Source organism: Rhinatrema bivittatum, chromosome 3 (assembly GCF_901001135.1).
Source record: "Rhinatrema bivittatum chromosome 3, aRhiBiv1.1, whole genome shotgun sequence".
Lineage (NCBI taxonomy): Eukaryota > Metazoa > Chordata > Amphibia > Gymnophiona > Rhinatrematidae > Rhinatrema > Rhinatrema bivittatum.
Window position 1 is genome coordinate 276,695,031 of NC_042617.1, and position 18,936 is coordinate 276,713,966.

Here is an 18,936-nt window from a genome sequence, read left to right on the forward strand (position 1 = left end):
TCTCGATTTGGAAGAGGTGAAGAAGGCGCTCTCCAGGTACCGCATTTCCACATGGAGACCTTGCGGTCAGTAATTGCAGCGGTTCACAAGGACTTGTCAGAGGATTACTTGCACATAGGAATTCGTCCCAACCACCATGGTTCCTGAGGTTCATGATTCTGGGAGAACATTTTCAGTTTTGCGCCCTGCCTTTTCGGCCTAGTGTCAGCGCCCAGAACCTTTTCCAAGGTGATGGTAGTGGTAGCAGCAGCCCTCCGGAGTGGTTCATCTACTGCCAAATCTGCTCCCTCCGGAGTGGTTCATCTATTGCCAAATCTGCTGTGTCAAGGCTCTGTTTGTTTGGAAGGGGCAGATCACTTTTGTCTAGCAGCCTGGCTTTTGAGAGGGAGTGTTTTAAAGAATAAGGCTTATTCGGATGCGGTAGTCACTACTCTCCTGCAGTCCAGAAAAACCTCTACTTCCCTGGTGTAGGCTGAGTTTTCGAGCCTTGGTGTTTGGTGCCCAAGGTGGAGCCTACTCATGCCTCCGTGGAGGATGTTTTGGCCTTTTTGCAGGATGGTCTCGTTAAAGGTTGATCCTTTAATTCCCTTTGAGTTCAGGTAGCGGCTCTAGGTTGTTTTCAGTAAGGTGCGAGGAGTTGCCTTGGCAGCTAATTCGGACGTAGTGCGGTTTCGGAATCCCTGCCCTTCATGGAGCCTTAATGTGATCCTGAGGGCTACGTGTGCGCCCCTGTGTGAGCCCTTGAAGTGGGCGACGCTTAAGGACCTTACCTTAAAGATGATCTTCCTGGTGGCTATATCTTCTGCTCAATGGGTGTCAGAATTTCAGGCCTTGTCATGTAGGGAGCCCTTCTTATGGATCACGGTTACAGGTGTGTCCTTCAGAATGGTTCCTTCCTTTCTTCCAAAAGTGGTATCCTCTTTTCCTTTGAATTAGTCGTTGGAATTCCCATCCTTTCTGGCTTTGGATTCCTCCTCTCATCAGGCTAAAGACTTACGGAGATTGAACATGAGATGGGCTCTGTTGCGTTACCTGGAAGTTACGAACAGTTTCCGCCTTTTGGATCATCTTTTCGTGTTGTGGAGTGGCCCCAGAAGTGGGCACACGGCCTCTAGGGCCACTATCGCACATTGGTTGAAGGAGGCGATTGGCTCGGCATACGTTGCTCAGGGTCATCTGATTCCGGTCGGTGGCGCATTCAGCGGTCTTGTGGGCTGAGTGTCAGCAAATTTCGCCACAGGAGATTTGTAGAGCGGCTACTTGGAAGACTTACACACTTTAGCCAGTCACTATCGTTTGGATGTCCAGGCCCAGGTTCTGGGGGTTTTGGAGAAAGTGTGCTTCGAGTGGGACTCTCGAGGTCCCACCCTGGATAGGGAAGCTTTGGTACATCCCAGGAGTCTGGACTGATCCGGGTACATACAGGGAAAGGAAAATTGGTTCTTACCTGCTAATTTTCGTTCCTGTAGTACCATGGATCAGACCAGAGTCCCGCCCAGTTCAGGAAAGAGGAAAGGAGAGAGTCCGCTCGATCAGTTATTAGGTTTGCTCTGAGGAAAAGCTCTGTTTTCCGGTCCCACCTAGGGTGGACAGGACTTTAAGTTTGCATTGTTTCTACATCCCTCTTCTTGTCTGGGTGACAAAATTAAGAACATAAGAACATGCCATGCTGGGTCAGACTAAGGGTCCATCAAGCCCAGCATCCTGTCTCCAACAATCCAGGCCATAAGAACCTGGCAAGTTCCCTAAAACTAAGTCTATCCCATGTTACTTTTGCTAGTAATAGCAGTGGCTATTTTCAAAGTCAACTTAATTAATAGCAGGTAATGGACTTCTCCTCCAAGAACTTATCCAATCCTTTGTTAAACCTAGCTACACTAATTGCACTAACCACATCCACTGGCAACAAATTCCAGAGTTTAATTGTGCGTTGAGTGAATAAGAACTTTCTCCGATTAGTTTTAAATGTGCCACACGCTAACTTCATGGACTGCCCTCTAGTCCTTCTATTATCTGAAAGAGTAAATAACCGATTCACATTTATCCATTCTAGACCTCATGATTTTAAACACTTCTATCATATCCCCCCTCAGCCGTCTCTTCTCCAAGCTGAAAAGTCCTAACTTCTTTAGTCTTTCCTCATAGGGGAGCTGTTCCATCCCCTTTATCATTTTGGTCACCCTTCTCTATACCTTCTCCATCGCAACTATATCTTTTTCGAGATGCTGCGACCAGAATTGTACACAATATTCAAGGTGCGGTCTCACCATGGAGCGATATAGAGGCATTATGACATTTTCCGTTTTATTCACCATTCCCTTTCTAATAAATCCCAACATTCTGTTTGCTTTTTTGACTGCCACAGCACACTAAACCAACAATTTCAATGTGTTATCCACTATGACACCTAGATCTCTTGCTTGGGTGGTAGCTCCTAATATGGAACCTAACATTGAGTAACTATAGCATAGGTTATTTTTCCCTATATTCATCACCTTGCACTTATCCACGTTAAATTTCATCTGCCATTTCGATGCCCAATTTTCCAGTCTCACAAGGTCTTCCTCCAATTTATCACAATCTGCTTGTGATTTAACTACTCTGAATAATTTTGTATCATCTGCAAATTTGATTACCTCACTCGTCGTATTTCTTTCCAGATCATTTATAAATATATTGAGAAATGAGGGTCCCAATACAGATCCCTGAGGCACTCCACTGCCCACTCCCTTCCAATGAGAAAATTGTCCATTTAATCCTACTCTCTGTTTCCTGTCTTTTAGCCAGTTTGTAATCCATGAAAGGACATCGCTACCTATCCCATGACTTTCTACTTTTCCTAGAAGCTTCTCATGAGGAACTTTGTCAAACACCTTCTGAAAATCCAAATACACTACATCTACCGGTTCACCTTTATCTACATGTTTATTAACTCCTTCAAAAACGTTGAAGCAAATTTGTGAGTCAAGGCTTGCCTTTGGTAAAGCCATGCTGACTTTGTTCCATTAAACCATGTCTTTCTATATGTTCTGTGATTTTGATATTTAGAACACTTTCCACTATTTTTCCTGGCACTGAAGTCAGGCTAACTGGTCTGTAGTTTCCCGGATCGCCCCTGGAGCCCTTTTTAAATATTGGGGTTACATTAGCCACCCTCCAGTATTCAGGTACAATGGATGATTTTAATGATAGGTTACAAATTTTTACTAATAGGTCTGAAATTTCATTTTTGAGTTCCTTCATAACCCTGGGGTGTATACTATCCAGTCCAGGTGATTTACTACTCTTCAGTTTGTCAGTCAGGTCTACCACATCTTCTAGGTTCACCGTGATTTGGTTCAGTCCATCTTAATTAGTTATACTTAGTGTTTGCTAGATATTTTGTTCATCTGGCTTGGGTACAGTTCAATATTGACCGACTGCAGGTGGCACCTCATGGTATAGTACAGTGTCATTCAAAACCTCTCTGTCTCCATCTGCTGGAGGGGAGGCAAAACCAGGAGTCTGGACTGATCCGTGGTACTACAGGAATGAAAATTAGCAGGTAAGAACCATTTTTCCTTTAGGTGTTCAGGGATCGCCTATCCAACAAAGCAGTCCTTATCCAGATCAACGAGCAGGGAGTTACAAGATCGTTCCTCTTGTGCCAGGAGGCAGTTCAGATTTGTTCATGCTTCTCCGAGCCATGATTCTTGCCGGGACGGACAATGTGGTGGCAGACTGGCTGAGTTGAGCTTTCCGGCCCCACAAGTGGTCCCTGAATCAAGAAGTAGCAGATCGGAACTTCTGCCTCTGGGGAACCTCGGATGTGGATCTCTTCACCTCTCCTTGCAACAGCAAGGTGAAACAGTTCTGCTTCCTATACAAATGAGCCTCGGACACCTTTGCCTGCCATTGGGGCAAGGGCCTTCTGTATGCATATCCTCCGCTTTCTCTGGTGATAAAGACTCTCCTGAAGCTCCGGCAGGAGGACCATGATCCTCATAGCCTCTTATTGGCCGAGGCAGATCTGGTTCCCGCTCCTGTGGGATCTCTCTGTCTGAGAACCGATCAGTCTGGGGACTTCCCCCGACCTCATCTTGCAGGATCAGATAAGACTGCTCCATCCCAAACTCAGGGTGACTGCCTGGATGTTGAGAGGCTAATTCTGCAGCCTTTTCACCTGTCGGACAATGTGTCTCAGGTCCTTGTGGCTTCGAGGAAGCCTTCCACCAGGAAGTCTTATGGCCTGAAGTGCAGGAGGTTCTCCTGCTCCACCTACTACACCTTTCGAATTTTGGCTTGAAGACCAGCTCCATCCAAGTACACCTGAGTGCCATCGGTGCCTACCACCAGGGTGTGGATGGTTCACCTATCTCTGCATCCCATAGTGGTGCGTTTTATGTGGGGTCTACTTCATTTGAAGCTTCCTCTGCGGCCTCCTGCTATGTCCTGTGACTTCAATGTGGTGTTGGTTCAGTTCATGACTGCTCCTTTCTAGCCCCTGTGTACCTGTGACCTGTGACCTGAAATATCTGACATGGAAGGTCATGTTTTTGGTCGTGGTAACTTCAGCACGCAAAGTCAGTGAGCTTCAGGCTTAGGTGACGTATCCTCCATACACAAAGTTCTTTCATGATAGGGTGGTTCTGCGTATGCACCCTAAATGCCTGCCTAAAGTGGTGACAGAATTTTATCTTAACCAGTCCATCGTCCTACCCACCTTTTTTCCCAAACCTCATTCGCACCAGGTTCTGCACAGTCTAGATTTCAAGAGAGCTTTGGCCTTCTACTTGGAGTAGACAGCAGGCCACAGGCAGTCTATGCAACGCTTCATCTTGTTTGATAAAAATAGATTAGGATTTGCAGTTGCAAAGCAGACCTTGTCTAACTGGCTGGCAGATTGCAGTTCCTTCTGCTATGTGCAAGTGGGACTGCAGCTTGAGGGCCATGTCAAGGCGCACTCTGTCAGAGCCGTGGCAGCTTTGGTGGCCCACTTGAGAGCAGTCCCTGTGGCTGAAATCTGCAAGGCTGCAACATGGAGTTCTCTCCACTCTTTTTCCACCCACTACTGTTTGGACAGGGATGGCCAACACGATAGCAGCTTCACCTAGTCTGCTCTCCGGAATTTCTTTCAGCTGTAAAACTCAACTCTTCCTACCTACGCCCCTTTTTTTGGGTTCAGACTGCTTCTCTCTGTTTCCAACAGCACCTCGGTTGTTGTGCCTGTTGGCACCTGGTTGAGTGTCTGTTGGTCCCCTTTTGTGCTAGGGAGCAGCCTGTAGATAGGGATTCACCCATGCGTAGGACTACCATCCTGCTTGACTTTGGAGAAAGCAGAATTGCTTACCTGTAACAGGTGTTCTCCTAGGATAGCAGAATGTTAGTCCTCTCGAAAACCACCTGCCACCCTGTGGAATTGGATTTCTTCATGTTTATTTATTTATTTATTTTTTCATAATTCTATGTTACAAGACTGGAGAGGGACCTCTCGTGGACAGTGGCATGCTGGACATGCTCAGTGTGCCAGTCAAAGTTTCTAGAAACTTTGACATAAGTTTTCTGTACTGGGCTACATCTGATGATATCACCCATGTTTGAGACTAACATCCTACTGTCCAAGGAGAACACCTGTTACAGGTAAGCATCTCTGCTTTACTGCCACTGCACATGAATTTATAGAATTATCCAGACAGCCACCAGGTTAGATTTGCAGACCAGTATGGTGAAAGGGGGCTTTTCCTTGAGTTTGAAGTATAATGTGTTAAGAGTTTTAATGGAAAGAGAGTTCTCTTAGCACAACTCTAGAAAATTGTTCTGGGCTTTGTGAAGTGGCAGATCCCGAGTGAGATCACAGTGACCTTGGGAGCAAGAAATAATTTTACGCTTTTGCAGCAGTAACATATCTACTGATCTGCATTATTCAGAGAGCGGTCAAGGAGGAATCCTGGCTTATCTCAGGCGATATGAAAGGCCTACATTATTCTTTCTGTCTCCTCCTCGAACTGTTTTGTGCAGCCTGGATGCCAGGTCTCCTCACTCCCAGAGATGGTTGCATGCATGTGAGATAACTCCCACTCTGATTAGGCTGCTGGTACTGGTGGTGTTACTCTAAGCCTAACAAGAGGGTGTAGGATGTGTGTCAATCATCAATGAATAGATGGGATGAAGCAGGTTAGCTGACTTTCATTTTGGCGCCACTAATATCTGATTTGCTTTTCTCAGACTCAGGACCTCCGCTTCCACCAGACTCTTTCCCACCCGCTGCCAGTGTGGCAATGCCAGTGCCGCCCCCACAGTGAGGACAGAGCCAGGAAGAGAGCCCCCGGTGACTCCCACCTTTGCATTCCACATGCCTCCAAGCAAAGAGAAAAGGGGCTGACAACTGAAAGTTTAAAAAAAAAAAAAAACACATTTCACTGCTGAAGAAAAATTGTGTGAAATAATTGCTGCAGCTGGGATTGCAGTGCTGAGGTCCTTAACTCTCTGCATAGCACATGTAACATGCTGAAACACTGAGACTGTCACTGTTACAGGTGTTTTGTTTCCATGGTGAAGGGATGGGGGGGGGGGGCTTTTCAAGTTCTCCCGTGGCCTGAAGAAGAGACACTGCACCATTATTTATGGAAAGAGAGAAGAGAATGTGTATGTTCTGTTCATCGCAGGCTGTCAAGGTCTGAGCATTCTGTGACACATTGCCCCAGTGATTGTTCAGTCGCCAGACCAGTACTGAAGCTGGTGGGGGAGGGGGTATCTCTGTGCTGGACCTGCACTGCCCCCTTCCTCTTGGAGAACTCTTTGCATTTCTCGGGAAGTTGTGCATTCTTGGCCACACTGTGACTTCTGGGGCAGCTGCTGGAAGCTCCCTCCTGCAGCTCTGGTGTGGTTGCACACTCAGTACTTGGAATCACACTCCTTTCTGTGCTTTCTGACTCCGTGCACCTCATGCTGGTTTAACTCTTCCAGTGCAGAGGAGCCCGTGCCAGGATGCAATATCATAGATTAATGTGGAATTAGTTACTGTGTCAACCTAGGGCACCCTTATATGAGAGAATCATGTAACAGGTCACTTCATTGCAAGCCCCATGGAGCTGTAGAGAGTTGGCAAGCCTTAGTTAAGTCTCCCATGGGTGGAATCCTTCTGATCTTCTCCTCACAGGCTAGCGCTAAGTATAGCACTTCTTTTAGGGGGTGGGTATAAGTTTCTTATGTCTATGGGACCTTCAGTTTTCTGTTGCAGCTGGTAAGAAGCACATTAAGCAGTCTGTTAACGTAGGAGTCTCTATGTAAATAAAGGAACGTCCAGTGAATGTTGTTCTTCCATCTCCCAGGGCATTCTGGGACTTGTAGTCCTGCCTTATTCGGCTATGGGACTGCGGGTATGAGAGTGCACGAAGCTGGAATGTCTCAGAAGCAGCCCACCATACTGATGTGGAAGCAGGACACTGTGCCACAATTCACTGGCACACAGCTCCAGGCTGTAGCTGCCTTGTGCTCCTGTAGCTTCATGGGGCCCTCGGAGCCTGGTCATCTTCAGTATTCCTGCTGTTAGAAATTGTGTAACGTGTATATTAGAAAGACTACTGCGTGCTGCTGGGCTCTGAGCCCCCTCGTGTGTTCTGTGCTTGTGTCACTGGGGAATGGGGCCTAGAGCCCTCCCTGTATGTTTCTGCGCAGGCCTGCAGTGACTGCAGTGTTGCAGAGTACCAAGGCTCACGCGTGGCTTCAGAGGTGCTACACCTGGAATAGGGCTTACAAGAGGTGTTATGTCTAAAGTTACTGTACATTTTGCTCTTTTATAAATGAATTTTTTTTTTTTTAAATGAATGGCTTGTTGAGTGCTCTGTGTGGTGGTTTTGCTGTGATCAGGCTTGGGGGGGGGGGGGGTGTGTGTGACCTCTGGTAAGATAAACCCCTGGGGGTGTTGGGGGCATTGCTCAGAAGCAAGACAAGTGATTTTCCATGGTCTTCCTCTGATGCTTGCTCTGCTGGCTTCTTTTCTTTTGGGTCTATCCTCCCCGGAACATATCTGCTCTCAGTTTTCCATGGGGGACTTTGATCAAGAGCGAGAGCACATCTGACCCCCTACTTGCTGCCTTCCTCGCCTCCAAGGACTCCCGCGATAAAGGATTTGCCCTCAGGGAGTGTAAGATGAGTCTGTGGCAGGCTGTGCTTCCACCCCCTCCAGGTCTCGGCCTCTCCATGGGGTTTGCAAACAGAGCAGTTTAATGTGCTGAAAAGCCAAACTTTTAAAGACTGTTATATCTGTTTAGAAGAGGGAGAATGGAGGGAGTAAAAGTTTCTTGCACTTTAAAAAGCGAAGGATTTTCAGCAAACAGCCATGAGTGTATGAGACCTAAACTAGCTGAGATTTTCTCTTATGATATGCTTGTGCAAAACTCTATCATGGACCCAAGCCCAGTGGTGGGGATTTGGTGAGTGGATCCAGAGCCACAGTCAGGACTACATCTGGGAGGAGGAGGAGAGAGGGTGTGCTTCTAGGCCTGTCCCTCCTGAGCCCCGTCTAAGATCTGTTTGCTTTTTGTACTGCTGGGGAGAGACTCCCACCTGTGTGTTGATTACATGCTTGTAGATCTGTGTTCATGTATCCTGCAGCTCTGCCTCAGCCCCAGTGAGGCGCTGAGAGAAATAAAATCCTAAAGCCCTCTTTCAGAGCCTGTGTTGGTTTTTTTTTTTCTTCCATTGAGACAGAGGGCAGGACAGATTCCCTTTGCGGCCAATGTAATAAGCCTTGCATCAAGACTGTTCATTGAAATTCAGCACACGGTTTCTTTATTACAGGCACTACAAAAAAAAAAAATTCCTCTTCATTCAGTCAGAACCATCCAGACGAATGGGGTTTTGCCAACGGACCGACAGATGGAAACAGAAATCAACAGGTTCGCTGACACCACTCCTTTATATAGGCATCTATGCTGAAGTCAGCCTGCCAGTATTCTGTGTCTCCAGCAGATGGTTGGCGAGCATTCTGTGTTGTGAGTTAAGTCCTGGTTAGGTTGGTTGAAGAGGAATTGTTAAGAGGACAGCTTCTAAGGTCAAAGACGAGTTCCCTGAACGTACCCGGATCAGTCCAGCAGATGGAGACAGAGAAGTTTTTGACTGACCCTACCAGTTAAGTTGAGGTGCCACCTGCAGCCTGCCACTATTTCTCTGTCTCCAGCAGATGGTGGAGGTGAAAAATCCCAGCAGTCTGAGTTTCCAAAAAAAAAAAAAAAAAAGTAGTAGGAAGATCTTGGACTTTGAAGTCTCTTCAGCCTCTCGGGGGTTGCTAGGTCCCAGGGGTACCATCCCCCCTGGTAGTTGAGGCATCCGGGCAGAGGGTCGGAGACCTTATCGCTCGCCCCCATTAAAGCAGCTGCCAGGGTTGACACCGGGAAGCCAGGTTCACTCACCCTGTCAGGGGACAGTAGGAACCTGCAGCTGGGCACTCGATAAAGTGTTTTGAAAAAAAAAAAAAAGATTTTGTTTTCGCCGGTTTGCAGGTAGGTTCAGTGCATCCCGGCTCTTGCTTCCTGCGGCTCCCCTGCTGTCTGCCGTTTGTTCGGTGCTGCCTTTTTCAGTCTGGGTTTGCTGACCCTGCCGCATGGTGCGATGATGTGCTTGCAGGGCCGCGTATGCGTGACTTTTGCGCGACAGCCTTTGCTTGGAGTGCCTCCCCAGTGGGGAAGGAACCTCTGGAGCAGCTGTTAGGGGGAATGCCTTCTTTGTGCCGGGAGCCTGGTAGGCTCACGGCACGAAATCCCTCGGGAGACCCGTTCCCGCTTAGTGCGGGAACGGAGTCCATTTTGGCTGCGTTCGCGTGGCCCATGGAGGGGGAGGGGGATTCCCCCCCCCCCCCTCATCGCCACAGCCTCAGGGCTCTGGAGGAAGCCACGTCTAGGCAGCCGGAGATTTCTCCTTGGAGGAAGGTGAAGAGGAGGGCTCTAACTCCTCTGTTTCTGCCAAATTTGTGCGCTTTCTAAGCAGAGTGTTTAAAGCAGGGTGCTCATCCAGGCGCCGCAGCCATAAAGGGATTTCCCGGGGCCAGAGGACCAAGCACCCGCGGCAGGAAGAAGTGGCCCCAGTGGCTCACACAAGGCCGGGGCCTCGGAGGGGGCTCGGCCAGTACAATCAGGAGCCTTCTCCCAGCTGAGGATTCCTCCCCCGCTACCGCTCAGGCATTGGATCCCCCAGGGGGGGTCTCCCGATGGGGGAGACCAGGACCCAGACCCATCTCACCCGGATGCACCAGGGCTTGCAGAAGATGACCACAGGGTGATGTGTTCGTTTCGCACAGAAGAACTAGGCCCCCTAATTCCTGCCATACTTGAGGAGCAAGGTATTGAGGCCCTGCAAGAGAGCACGATACCAGGGGCCATAGATCCAGTAATGTTGAGGCTTAGGGGTCCCATCGCGGCTTTCCCCTTTCATATGTCAGTCGTGCCCTGCTCTTCAGAGAGTGGGACACTCCAGATGCCGGTTTGAAGGTGAGCAGGGCCATGGACAAGTTATACCTGCTTCCGGATGAGGCGCTGGATCTTCTCAAGATACCGAAGGTGGACACAGCTGTGTCCGCCATCACTAAGAAGACAACTATAAGAACATAAGAACATGCCATACTGGGTCAGACCAAGGGTCCATCAAGCCCAGCATCCTGTTTCCAACAGTGGCCAATCCAGGCCATAAGAACCTGGCAAGTACCCAAAAACTAAATCTATTCCATGCTACTGTTGCTAATAATAGCAGTGGCTATTTTCTAAGGGGTAGATTTTCAAAGGGATACTCGCATACCCCCTGAAAGCCTACCCCAAACCCCCCCCCCCCCCCCGCGCGCGCGCGCTGAGCCTATTTTGCATAGGCTCGGTGGCGCGCGCAAGTCCCGGTGCTTGCAAAAAGGGGTGGTCGGGGGCGTGGCCAGGGGCGTGGTTTGGGATCGGGGGCGTGTGGGCGGTCCGGGGACATGGCCGAGTGCCCTGACACAGCGGCCTGTGTCGGGGCCTGCCGCGCCGGCGCGCGTAAGTTACTACTGCCTGGAGGCAGTAGTAACTTTTCCGATAAAGGTGGGGGGGGGGGGGTCTAGATAGGGCCGGGGGGGTGGGTTAGGCAAGGGAAGGGAAGGTGCGGGGGGGTAGAAAGAAAGTTCCCTCCGAGGCCGCTCCGATTTCCCCCTTGCGCACGCCGACCCCGGATTTTATAAGATACGCGTGGCAACGCGCGTATCTTATAAAATCCAGCGTACTTTTGTTCGCGCGCGCATAAATTTATAAAATCTACCCCTAAGTCAACTTAATTAATAGCAGGTAATGGATTTCTCCTCCAAGAACTTATCCAATCCTTTTTTAAACACAGCTATACTAACTGCACTAACCACATCCTCTGGCAACAAATTCCAGAGTTTAATTGTGCATTGAGTAAAAAAGAACTTTCTCCGATTAGTTTTAAATGTGCCCCATGCTAACTTCATGGCGTGCCCCCTAGTCTTTCTATTATCCGAAAGAATAAATAACTGATTTACATTAACCCGTTTTAGACCTCTCATGATTTTAAACACCTCTGTCATATCCCCCCTCAGCCATCTCTTCTCCAAGCTGAAAAGTGCTAACCTCTTTAATCTTTCCTCATAGGGGATCTGTTCCATTCCCCTTATCATTTTGGTAGCCCTTCTCTGTACCTTCTCCATCGCAACTATATCTTTTTCGAGATGCGGCAACCAGAATTCTACACAGTATTCAAGGTGTGGTCTCACTATGGAGCGATACAGAGGCATTATGACATTTTCCATTTTATTCACCATTCCCTCTCTAATAATTCCCAACATTCTGTTTGCTTTTTTTACTTCTGCAGCACAATGAACCAATGATTTCAATGTGTTATCCACTATTGCACCTAGATCTCTTTCTTGGGTGGTAACTCCTAATATTGAACCTAACATTGTGTAACTATAGCATGGGTTATTTTTCCCTATATGCATCACCTTGCACTTATCCACATTAAATTTCATCTGCCATTTGAATGCCCAATTTTCCAGTCTCAGAAGGTCTTCCTGCAATTTATCACAATCTGCTTGTGATTTAACTACTCTGAACAATTTTGTATCATCTGCAAATTTGATTACCTCACTTGTCGTATTTCTTTCCAGATCATTTATAAATATATTGAAAAACACAGGTCCCAATACAGATCCCTGAGGCACTCCACTACCCACTCCCTTCCACTGAGAAAATTGTCCATTTAATCCTACTCTCTGTTTCCTGTCATTTAGCCAGTTTGTAATCCACGAAAGGACATTGCCACCTATCCCATAACTATTTACTTTTCCTAGAAGCCTCTCATGAGGAACCTTGTCAATCGCCTTCTGAAATTCCAAATATACTACATCTACTGGTTCACCTTTATCTACATGTTTATTAACTCCTTCAAAAATGTGAAGCAGATTTGTGAGGCAAGACTTGCTTTGGGTAAAGCCATGCTGACTTTGTTCCATTAAACCATATCTTTCTGTATGTTCTGTGATTTTGATATTTAGAACACTTTCCAATATTTTTCCTGGCACTGAAGTTAGGCTAACCGGTCTGTAGTTTCCCGGATCGCCCCTGGAGCCCTTTTTAAGTATTGGGATTTCCTTAGCCACCCCTCCATTCTTCAGGTACAATGGATGATTTTAATGATAGGTTACAAATTTTTACTAATAGGTCTGAAATTTCATTTTTTAGTTCCTTCAGAACAGGGGTGGGCAATTCCGGTCCTCGAGGGCTGCAAACCAGTCGGGTTTTCAGGATATCCTTAATGAATATGCATGAGAGAGACCTGCATACACACTGCCTCAGTTGTATGCAAATCTATTTCATGCATATTCATTAGGGGTATCCTGAAAACCCGACTGGTTTGCAGCCCTCGAGGACAGGACTTGCCCACCCCTGCTTCAGAACCTTGGGGGTATACCATCTGGTCCAGGTGATTTACTACTCTTCAGTTTGTCAATCAGACCTTCCACATCTTCTAGGTTCACTGTGATTTGGTTCAGTCCATCTGAATCATTACCCATGGAAACCTTCTCTGATACGGGTATCTCCCCAACATCCTCTTCAGTAAACACTGAAACAAAAAATAATTTAATCTTTCTGCGAAGGCCTTATCTTCTCTAATTGCCCCTTTAACCCCTCGATCATCTAATGGTCCAACTGACTCCCTCACAGGCTTTCTGCTTCAGATATATTTTTTAAAGTTTTTACTGTGAGTTTTTGCCTCTACAGCCAACTTCTTTTCAAATTCTCTCTTAGCCTGTCTTATCAATGTCTTACATTTAACTTGCCAACACTTATGCATTATCCTATTTTCTTCTGTTGGATCCTTCTAATTTTTGAATGAAGATCTTTTGGCTAAAATAGCTTCTTTCACCTCCCCTTTTAACCATGCCGGTGATCTTTTTGCCTTCTTTCCACCTTTCGTAATGTGTGGAATACATCTGGACTGTGCTTCTAGGATGGTATTTTTTAACAATGACCACACCTCTTGCACACTTTTTACTTTTGTAGCTGCTCCTTTCAGTTTTTTTCTAACTATTTTTCTCATTTTCTCAAAGTTTCCCTTTTGAAAGTTTAGCACGAGAGCCGTGGATTTGCTTACTGTCTCCCTTCCAGTCATTAATTCAAATTTGATCAAATTATGATCACTATTGCCAAGCAGCCCCACCACCGTTACCTCTCTCATCAAATCCTGTGCTCCACTGAGAATTAGATCTAAAATTGTTCCTGAACCAATTGCTCCATAAAGTTGTCATTTATTCCATCCAGGAACTTTATCTCTCTAGCATGTCCCGATGATACATTTACCCAGTCAATATTGGTGTAATTCAAATCTCCCATTATTTACTGCACTACCAATGTTGCGATCCCGGTCGCGACACCCACAACCGGACTCTTACCTCCATGGCTGTCCCCGGGCACGGACAGGTCTCTCCGATCCAGCGCAAGGCCTGTACAGGCCTTTCCTCGCCGCGGCGCCTCCACGAGGGAGACGCTGTCGAGCTTTCCTGCTTGGCCCCGCCCTCAGTATACGCACGCGCGCAAGGAGGCAGCTCTTGAAGCTGCAGGGGCGGGAGATCTCGGCTGGCCCCCGGAATGACGTCAGACGCTGGCAGGGGATTTAAACCCGGTTCCTGCTCCAGAGAATCGCCTTGCAACGAGGTCACTCTTGTGAGTATCTAGTTGCCGTCTCGTACTTGTTCCAGCTTGTTCCAGCTTCAGTTCTCGTTCCAGCTTGTTCCTGCTTCAGTTCACGTTCTAGCCTGTTCCTGCTTCAGTTCACATTCCAGCTTATTCCTGCTTCAGTTCTTGTTCCTGCTTTAGTTCACGTTCCAGCCTGTTCCTGCTTCAGTTCCTGTGCCAGCTTGTTCTTGCTGCAGGTTCTGCTCCTGATCCAGCCTCTGACCTTGTTCCAGCTCCGCTCCTACGCTTTCCAATTTGCCTTCGGATTGTCTGCCTGGCTTTTGACCCTGGTTCGTACCTGCTACTTTCCTGTCTGCCGCCAACCCTGAACTGTGTCTGCCTTTTGGCTACTGAGATTGCCCTCTGGGGAAACCTCCTAAGTCCCAGCGGTCCGGGTCCTCACGGGCTCCTCCCGTGGGAACTCGGGCTTCCAGGGTGAAGCTACCGCCTGGTCTCCCAGCTTGGTACCGCCTCCCGGCCTTTCCACCTCTGCGGAGTAATTCTCATGTGCTGACGTCACTCCGCATGGCCGGCCCAAGGGTCCACTATCTCAGTCATAACAGTTTGCAAGGCCATGGACCCGGAGGACATTTCGGGTCTATGGGCCATTCCAGGAATTGCACAACGTTTGCCACAACAGCACCATTGCCTAGATGTCCTGGCAGCAACTGTGGAACGACTTGCTAACTGCCTGGATTCCCAGCCTGCCGAGACCCCACCCATTCTTCCAGTGGCTCCCTACAGACTCTGTAGTTCCTCCACACCTGCCAGTACCGCCACGCTACGCTGGCGAGGCCAAATTCTGTCGTGGATTCTGGAACCAATGCTACATAAGGTTTGCATTACTACCCAAACAGTTTCCTACGGACTCAGTGAAGGTTGCATACATTCTCTCCTTGCTGGAGGGGAAGGCCCTAGCCTGGGCATCGCCGTTGTGGGAGCGCAACGATTCCATGTTGGGTAGCTTCCAACAGTTCATCCTCAACTTCAAACAAATCTTTAATGAACCAGCATGCCACTCCACTACAACTTCGGAGCTATTACAGTTGCGCCAAGGGTCCCGCTCTCTGACAGACTATGCCATTGAGTTTCAAACACTGGCTTCTGAAGTAGGCTGGCAGGAGGACAGCTTAAGAGGTTTGTTTTTGGAGGGCCTGGCTTCTAGGATAAAAGACGAACTAGCTGCTAGGGACCTCCCTGAGGACTTGAATAACTTGATTGATCTAGCAGGAAGAATCGACCATCGGGTACAGCAACGCTTCCGGGAGTTCCATCCGGCTAAGAGGCAGGTCTCGCTGGCTCCCGCATTCTCGAAACCTCTAGTATCTTCAGCCGCAGTGGCAAAACCGCAGGTGGAGTCGTCTGGGGAGGAGCCAATGCAGCTGGGATGCAGCACTCTAACCCCAGAGGAGAGAAGGAGACGCAGAACTATGGGACTCTGTACTGTGGAGGAAGGGACAGTTCTTGGCCCAGTACAAAGAACGGTTGGAAAACGCCAAAGCCTAGGCGCCACAGGGGAGCTGTCTCTAGGTTGTGTAGCTTCTGCTTCTCAATTTACGGTTCCGGTAACCCTGGAATATCCCGGAGGAACCTTTGCCACTACTGCCTTCATTGATTCGGGGGCAGGAGGGAACTTTATCCACTGGGATTTGGTACAACAGCTCCAGCTTCCTGTATGTAATCGAGACCCTCGGCTCCGGATTACATCTATCTGAGGTACGGTAATTCCTGGATGCATCGCGTCTACCACCGAGCCGCTGACACTTTGAACGGGTGTTATGCACATGGAACAAATATCCTTCTTGGTATTGGAGAGGTCGGTTCACCCCATAGTGCTAGGGCTGCCGTGGCTCCAGAGGCACTCTCCACTCATTCATTGGGACATGCTTCAAGTGGCAGCTTGGGGCCAGGACTGCTTTAACACTTGCCTGTCTGCTTGCCCGCAACCCAGCCTCCCTCTAATGGCAGCATCCCTAGCCATACCCTCCCAGTATGAGGACTTTGCGGATGTCTTTTCTAAGGAACAGGCAGAGTTGTTACCCCAACATCATCCGTTTGACTGCGCCATTAACTTACTGCCTGGTACCACACCACCTCGTGGAAGGCTGTATCCGCTCTCTTCCAGAGACACAGGCCATGTCTAAATACATTTCGGAGAACTTGGCTCGGGGGTTCATTCGCCCTTCTAAGTCCCTGGCTGGAGCAGGCTTCTTTGTAGGGAAAAAGGATGGGTCCCTGCGCCCATGCATCGACTACAGAGGGCTAAACGCCATTACCAGACGCAACCGGTACCCACTACCGCTGATCCCTGAGCTTCTGGACCGCCTGCAAGGAGCAAAGGTGTTTATCAAACTCGATCTTCACGGAGCATATAACCTGGTGCCCATCCGTCCTGGGGATGAATGGAAGACGGCTTTCAACACCCGGGACGGATACTACGAGTACTTGGTAATGCGGTTCGGTCTTTGTAACGCTCCTGCAGTATTCCAACACCTCATGAACAAAGTACTGAGAGAGATGCTTCATTTATCTGTCATTGTCTACCTGGATGATGTACTGATATATTCCAAGGATCTGACAACGCATCGTCAACACGTGCGACAAGTTTTACAGATTCTGAGGGAGAATAAGCTGTTCGTGAAGTTCGAGAAATGTCTCTTTGAGCAAGAATCACTCCCTTTCTTGGGTTACATTGTTTCAGCCACGGGGTTCAGGATGAACCCAGAAAAGGTTTCCTCCATCCGAGATTGGCTTCGACTGGTAGGAGTGAAGGCACTCCAAAGATTCTTGGGATTCGCAAATTTCTATAGACAGTTCATCCCTCACTATTCTCATAAAGTGGCTTCTATAGACTGTTCATCCCTCACTATTCTCGTAAAGTGGCTTACAAGGAAAGGAAAATGGATGCAAAGAATTGGCCCCTAGAAGCATGTCAAGCCTTTATGGAGTTAAAGGAGACGTTCTTGGAGGATGTTTGCTTACATCACCCAGATCCTCTAAGGCTGTTCATCGTAGAGGTGGATGCTTCTGATATTGCCGTGGGAGCAGTTCTCAGCCAAACCTCTAGGAACGGAGGGTTGATTCCGTGTTTGTACTTCTCTCATAAATTCTCTGACGCGGAGAGGAACTATGGAATTGGCGACAAGGAACTGTTGGCCATCAAATTGGCCTTCGAGGAATGGAGGCAGTGGTTGAAGGGCGCTCAACATCCAATAACAGTTTACACAGATCACAAGAATCTGGAGTTCTTGTGTAAAACCCAGCACCTGAACCCTGGACAAGCCCGATGGTCTCTGTTTTTCAGTCGCTTTAATTTCTCCCTGCAGTACCGGCCAGCTACTAAGAATGTACGAGCGGATGCGCTATCTCGCATCACCGAACTGAAAGAGCAGGACAATTCTCCCAAATACATTCTTTTTTTTTTTTTTTAATTATTTATGAATTTTTAATTTACAATCAAGTAAATAACTCAATGTTACATTATCCAATTTTCATTGAATATTCTTTAGGAAAACAGGTTTTATAATATTTCAAGATAACCCAAAAAATAACATTTACCACATGTGAATTACCTGTTTCCCTGATACCAAACTAGGGTGGGAGCACTCTGAGCAAATTAAACTATAAAGAAAAAATATACTATATATACAGAAGTCAGCAGATATAAATTTTATTCCCAATTATATATGGATTAAGTACCACTCTCCTCCCTTCGGTTCCTACATTCTTCCAAGAACTTTTCTAGCTGATCTGGATCATAGTACACATACCTCAATCCATCGATACGCATAACACATTTGCAAGGAAATCTTATCACTATTTGAATACCATATGTTCTTGCTATATTAGCTAAGGTTATAAATCTTTTCCGTCTTGCTTGTGTTTCTTTGGCCACATCTGGATATATCCAAATTTTTTGCCCAAGTAGAGGGAGGTTCTATTTAACATAAATGCTTTTAGGCAAATACATTCTTGACCCTGCAAGGGTCAGTATAACCAGCACCATGGTCTTACCAGGAGACAGGACAGTGGTACCTCATCGTCTTAGAAGAAAAGTATTAGCATGGGTTCATGATTCACTCACGGCCGGGCATGCCGGTAGAGCTCGAACTTTGAATCTCTTAACATGATACTACTGGTGGCCCTGCATGAGACAAGATGTCAATCTTTATGTCGGTTCCTGTCCCACCTGTGCCAGGCAGAAACCACTAATGGGTCGTCCGTGGGGTTTGCTTCAACCGCTGCCTATTCCTGTGGAACCCTGGACACACATTGCCATGGACTTCGTAGTGGATCTTCCTCTGTCCGAGGGGAAGACTGTGATCTGGGTGACGGTGGACCGATTCTCTAAGATGGCCCACTTTGTCGCTTTGCCCAAATTGCCATCAGCTGCAGAACTGGCACAGCTCTTCGTACAACACGTCTTCCGAGCACATGGCCTGCCGTCATATATCGTGTTGGATAGAGGTCCATAGTTTACTGCACAATATTGGAGAGCTTTGTGTAAAATGTTTGGAATTCAGTTAGATCTCACCACTGCCTTCCATCCACAAAGCAATGGACAGATGGAACGCACTAACCGTTCGCTGAAGCACAGTCCAGATGTATTCCACACATTAAGAAAGGTGGAAAGAAGGCAAAGCGATTACCGGCATGGTTAAGAGGGGAGGTGAAAGAAACTATTTTAGCCAAAGATCTTCATTCAAAAATTGGAAGAAGGATCCAACAGAAGAAAATAGGATAAAGCATA

General features: G+C 47.6%; 1 protein-coding gene across 10 annotated transcripts in view; it reads left to right on the top strand.

Annotated features, from left to right (window-relative positions):
* SMARCC2 (SWI/SNF related, matrix associated, actin dependent regulator of chromatin subfamily c member 2) overlaps nt 1–6,442 on the top strand; it is a 153,284-nt gene extending 146,842 nt beyond the window's left edge. For all 10 annotated transcript variants that reach the window (XM_029594716.1, XM_029594722.1, XM_029594723.1 and 7 more), the window contains one exon: nt 6,205–6,442. In XM_029594716.1, coding sequence (XP_029450576.1) covers nt 6,205–6,281 — 77 coding nt within the window. In that variant the 3' untranslated portion in view covers nt 6,282–6,442. The remainder of the gene's footprint in view (nt 1–6,204) is intronic.
* The last annotated feature ends 12,494 nt before the right edge of the window (nt 6,443–18,936 follow it).